This window comes from Macrobrachium nipponense, chromosome 4 (genome assembly GCF_015104395.2).
Source record: "Macrobrachium nipponense isolate FS-2020 chromosome 4, ASM1510439v2, whole genome shotgun sequence".
NCBI lineage: Eukaryota > Metazoa > Arthropoda > Malacostraca > Decapoda > Palaemonidae > Macrobrachium > Macrobrachium nipponense.
In genome coordinates, this window is record NC_061100.1 from 105794131 (window position 1) to 105799789 (window position 5659).

At 50.6% G+C, this 5659-nt stretch overlaps 1 protein-coding gene across 1 annotated transcript; it reads left to right on the forward strand.

Moving 5' to 3' along the window:
- Nucleotides 1-4363: 4363 nt before the first annotated feature.
- Nucleotides 4364-5425, forward strand: LOC135211472 (nuclear pore complex-interacting protein family member B4-like). Its single transcript, XM_064244779.1, has one exon. The coding sequence runs from the start codon at nucleotides 4364-4366 to the stop codon at nucleotides 5423-5425; it is 1062 nt and encodes a 353-aa protein (XP_064100849.1).
- Nucleotides 5426-5659: the final 234 nt, after the last annotated feature.

Sequence of the window (5659 nt, forward strand, 5' to 3'; positions counted from 1 at the left end):
GAATCTAAATTTAACGTACAATTATAGCTAAATATCGCAGAAAACCAGTCCTGAGAGGCAAAATTCTAAACTCATTTTTCTTGTTCGTTTTTAATTATTAATATTTTCCACATAAGAATAACAGTTTACACACATTTTATCTATATATTATTTGTACCCTATAACACAAGTCACTTTTTTTTTTTTATTGTCACCGGCAAAGTATATTTTCACGCCGTCTATCGGCCGTGAAAGAAACTAAAGAACATTTACGTAAACAAAGAAAGAAAAAAAAGTGCTCTCCTGTCTTTCCATCAATGCCCACAAAATCCAATTGTCCCTCCTATGAAGGTCAACAAGAACCAATGGCGAGCCAAGAAAAAAACACGCCGACCAATCATTGCTCAAGGGGCCGGCAAAAGTCTTTGTTTTTTCTGCGAACCAATCACAGGCAAGCACAGCTGTGAAAAGGGGTTGCTAAAGAAAGACGATTCTTCAAACTCAGTGTGCATTTAGTCACAGTGGAAGCAACTTCAGCCTCCTCCTCCTCTGCTTCTCTGCAAGAGACCCAGCCTCAAGACATGGATACCCTTGGCACCAGCCCTCCTGCTAATAAGCAAGTGACCCGGCCTCAGGCCATGGACGCCTTTTGCACCAACCCTTCTGATGCTAAGCAAGAGACTCTGCCTCAGGCCATGGACGCCCTTGGCACCAGCCCTCCTACTGCTAAGCAAGAGGCCCTGGTTCAGGGCATGTATGCCCTTGGCACCAGCCCTCCTGATGCTAAGCAAGAGAATCGGCCTCAGGCCATGGACGCCCTTGGCACCAACCCTCCTACTGCTAAGCAAGAGGCCCTGCTTCAGGGCATGTATGCCCTTGGCACCAGCCCTCCTGATGCTAAGCAAGAGAATCGGCCTCAGGCCATGGATGCCCTTGGCACCAGCCCTCCTACTGCTAAGCAAGAGGCCCTGCTTCAGGGCATGTATGCCCTTGGCACCAGCCCTCATGATGCTAAGCAAGAGAATCGGCCTCAGGCCATGGACGCCCTTGGCACCAACACTCGTATTGCTAAGCAAGAGGCCCTGCTTCAGGGCATGTATGCCCTTGGCACCAGCCCTCCTGATGCTAAGCAAGAGAATCGGCCTCAGGCCATGGACGCCCTTGGCACCAACCCTCGTATTGCTAAGCAAGAGGCCCTGCTTCAGGGCATGTATGCCCTTGGCACCAGCCCTCCTGATGCTAAGCAAGAGAATCGGCCTCAGGCCATGGACGCCCTTGGCACCAACACTCGTATTGCTAAGCAAGAGGCCCTGCTTCAGGGCATGTATGCCCTTGGCACCAGCCCTCCTGATGCTAAGCAAGAGAATCGGCCTCAGGCCATGGACGCCCTTGGCACCAACCCTCCTACTGCTAAGCAAGAGACCCTGCTTCAGGGCATGTATGCCCTTGGCACCAGCCCTCCTGATGCTAAGCAAGAGAATCGGCCTCAGGCCATGGATGCCCTTGGCACCAACCCTCCTACTGCTAAGCAAGAGGCCCTGCTTCAGGGCATGTATGCCCTTGGCACCAGCCCTCATGATGGTAAGCAAGAGACCCTGCTTCAGGCCATGGACGCCCTTGGCACCAACCCTCCTACTGCTAAGCAAGAGGCCCTGGTTCAGGCCATGTATGCCCTTGGCACCAGCCCTCATGATGATAAGCAAGAGACCATGCTCCAGGGCATGTATGCCCTTGGCACCAGCCCTCATGATGCTAAGCAAGAGACCCTGCTTCAGGGCATGTATGCCCTTGGCACCAGCCCTCATGATGGTAAGCAAGAGACCCTGCTTCAGGCCATGGACGCCCTTGGCACCAGCCCTCATGATGGTAAGCAAGAGACACTGCTTCAGGCCATGGATAACTTTATCACTAGTCCTCCTGATGCTCTGCAAGAGATCCAGCCTCAAGACATGGATAACTTTGTCATTAGCCCTCCTGATGCTCTGCAAGGGAGATCCCAGCCTCAATGGAACATTTGGATAACTTTGTCATTGAGCCCTCCTGATGCTCCTGCAAGGAAGATCAGCCTCAAGGACCATGGCTAACTTTGTCATTAGCCCTCCAATGATGCCGCTCTGCAAGAAACCCAGCCCAAGGACAGGATAAACTTTGTCATTTGCCCTACGAGCCCTGCAAGAGATCCAAGCCTCAAGACATGGATAAACTTTGTCATTAGCCCTTCCTGATGCTCTGCAAGAAGATCCAAGCCTCAAGACATGGATAAACTTTGTTCATTAGCCCTCCTGATAAGCTCAGCAAGAGATTTCCCAGCCTCCAAGACATGGAAAACCCCTTTCATTAGCCCTCCTTGATGCTCAGCAAGAGACCCAGCTCAAGACATGGGATAACTTTGTTCATTAGCCCCCTGAGCTCTGCAAGAGACCAGCCTCAAGAGGATAACTTTGTCATTAGCCCTCATGATGGCCTCTGCAAGAGATCCCAGCCGTCAAGAACATGGATAACTTGTCATTAAGCCCTCCTGATTGCTCTGCAAGAGATCCAAGCCTTCAAGACATGGATAACTTTGTCATTAGCCCTCTGATGCTCAGCAAAGAGAACCCAAGCCTTCAAGACATGGATAACTTTGTCCATTCGCCCTCATGATGCTCTGCATAGAGGATTCCAGGGGGCCTCAAGACATGGATAACTTTGTCATTAGCCCCCTCCTGATGCTCCCTGCAAGGAGAATCCAGCCTTACAAGACATGGATAAATCCTTTGTCATTTTAGCCCTTCCTGATGGCTTCTTTGGCAAGGAGATCCAGCCTAAAGACATGGATAACTTTGTCATTAGCCTTCATGATGCTCTGCAAGAGATCCAGCATCAAGACATGGATAACTTTGTCATTAGCCCTCCTGATGCTCTGCAAGAGATCCAGCCTCAAGACATGGATAACTTTGTCATTAGCCCTCCTGATGCTCAGCAAGAGACCCAGCCTCAAGACATGGATAACTTTGTCATTAGCCCCTCCTGATTGCTCTGCAGAGACCAGCCCTCAAGACATGGATAACTTTGTCATTAGCCCTCCTGATGCTCAGCAAGAGACCCAGCCTCAAGACATGGATAACTTTGTCATTAGCCCTCCTGATGCTCTGCAAGAGATCCAGCCTCAAGACATGGATAACTTTGTCATTAGCCCTCATGATGCTCAGCAAGAGACCCAGCCTCAAGACATGGATAACTTTGTCATTAGCCCTCCTGATGCTCTGCAAGAGATCCAGCCTCAAGACATGGATAACTTTGTCATTAGCCCTCCTGATGCTCTGCAAGAGATCCAGCCTCAAGACATGGATAACTTTGTCATTAGCCCTCATAATGCTCAGCAAGAGATCCAGCCTCAAGACATGGATAACTTTGTCATTAGCCCTCATGATGCTCTGCAAGAGATCCAGCCTCAAGACATGGATAACTTTGTCATTAGCCCTCATGATGCTCTGCAAGAGATCCAAACATCAAGACTATGCGGATAACTTTTGTCATTAGCCCTCCTGATGCTCTGCAAAGAGCCTGTCCAGCCTCAAGACATGGGATATAAAAACTGCTCCACCTTTAAGCCCTCATTAGCCCTCATGATGCTCAGCAAGAGATCCAGCCTCAAGACATGGATAACTTTGTCATTAGCCCTCCTGATGCTCTGCAAGAGATCCAGCCTCAAGACATGGATAACTTTGTCATTAGCCCTCATGATGCTCAGCAAGAGATCCAGCCTCAAGACATGGATAACTTTGTCATTAGCCATCATGATGCTCTGCAAGAGATCCAGCCTCAAGACATGGATAACTTTGTCATTAGCCCTCCTGATGCTCTGCAAGAGATCCAGCCTCAAGACATGGATAACTTTGTCATTAGCCCTCCTGATGCTCAGCAAGAGATCCAGCCTCAAGACATGGATAACTTTGTCATTAGCCCTCCTGATGCTCTGCAAGAGATCCAGCCTCAAGGGACATGATACTTTGTCCACTAGCCCTCATGCTCTCTGCAGCGATCCAGCCTGAACAAATGGATTAACTTTGTCATTAGCCCTCCTGATGCTCTGCAAGAGATTCCCAGCCTCAAGGGGGACATGGATAAAACTTGTCATTAGCCCCTCCTGATGCTCGCAAGAGGACCCAGCCTTCAAGACCATTTTTTGGATAACCTTTGGCACTTAGCCCTCCTTGAGGCTCCTGCAAGAAACCAGCCCTCCGAAATAGGAAGGAACTGGTTTGCCACTTAGCCCTTATGATGGCCTCTGCAAGAGATCCCAGTCAAGACAATTGGGAGGATCCCCAGCCTCAAAGGGACAAATTTGATAACCCTTTTCATTAGCCCTCCTGATGCTCTGCAAGAGACCCAGTCTCAAGACATGGATAACCTTGGCACTAGCCCTCCTGATGCTCCGCAAGAGATCCAGCCTCAAGACATGGATAACTTTATCACTAGCCCTCCTGATGCTCTGCAAGAGATCCAGCCTCAAGACATGGATAACCTTGGCACTAGCCTTCCTGATGCTCTGCAAGAGATCCAGCCTCAAGACATGGATAACTTTGTCACTAGACCTCCTGATGCTCTGCAAGAGATCCAGCCTCAAGACATGGATAACCTTGGCACTAGCCCTCCTGATGCTCTGCAAGAGATCCAGCCTCAAGACATGGCTAACCTTGGCACTAGCCCTCCTGATGCTCAGCAAGAGATCCAGCCTCAAGATATGGATAACCTTGTCACTAGCCCTCCTGATGCTCTGCAAGAGATCCAGCCTCAAGACATGGATAACCTTGGCACTAGCCCTCCTGATGCTCTGCAAGAAACCCAGCCTCAAGACATGGATAACCTTGGCACTAGCCCTCCTGATGCTCTGCAAGAAACCCAGCCTCAAGACATGGATAACCTTGGCACTAGCCCTCCTGATGCTCTGCAAGAAACCCAGCCTCAAGACATGGATAACCTTGGCACTAGCCCTCCTGATGCTCAGCAAGAGGCCCATCCTCAAGACATGGATAACCTTGGCACTAGCCCTCTTGATGCTCAGCAAGAGGCCCATCCTCAAGACATGGATAACCTTGGCACTAGCCCTCCTGATGCTCAGCAAGAGACCCAGCCTCAAGACATGGATAACCTTGGCACTAGCCCTCCTGATGCTCAGCAAGAAACCCAGCCTCAGACTATGGACGCCCATAGCGTTATCCGTTCTGCTGCTAAGGAAGAGCCCAGGGCTCAGGCTAGGGACACCCGCAGTGTCAACCGTCCTACTCTTATGCAAGAGACCAAGCCTCAGGCCAGAGATGCCCGTAGTGTCAGCCGTCCTATTGCTATGCAAGAGAACAAGCCTCATGCCATGGACGCCCTTGACATCAGCACTCCTGATGCTCAGGAAGAGACCCAGTCTCAAACTATGGACGCCTGTATCGTCAAGCCATCCTGCCGCTAAGGAAGAGACCAAGCCTCAGGCCAGGAACACCTGTAGCGTCAGTCGTCCTGCTGCTAAGCAAGAGACCAGGCCTCAGGCTAGGGACGCCCGCAGTGTCAGCCGTCCTACTGCTATGCAAGAGATCAAGCCTCATGCCATGGACGCCCGTAGTGTCAGCCATCCTACTGCTACTACTGCTATGCAAGAGACTAAGCCTCAGGCCAGGGACGCCCGTTCCGTTATGCGTGCTGAGGA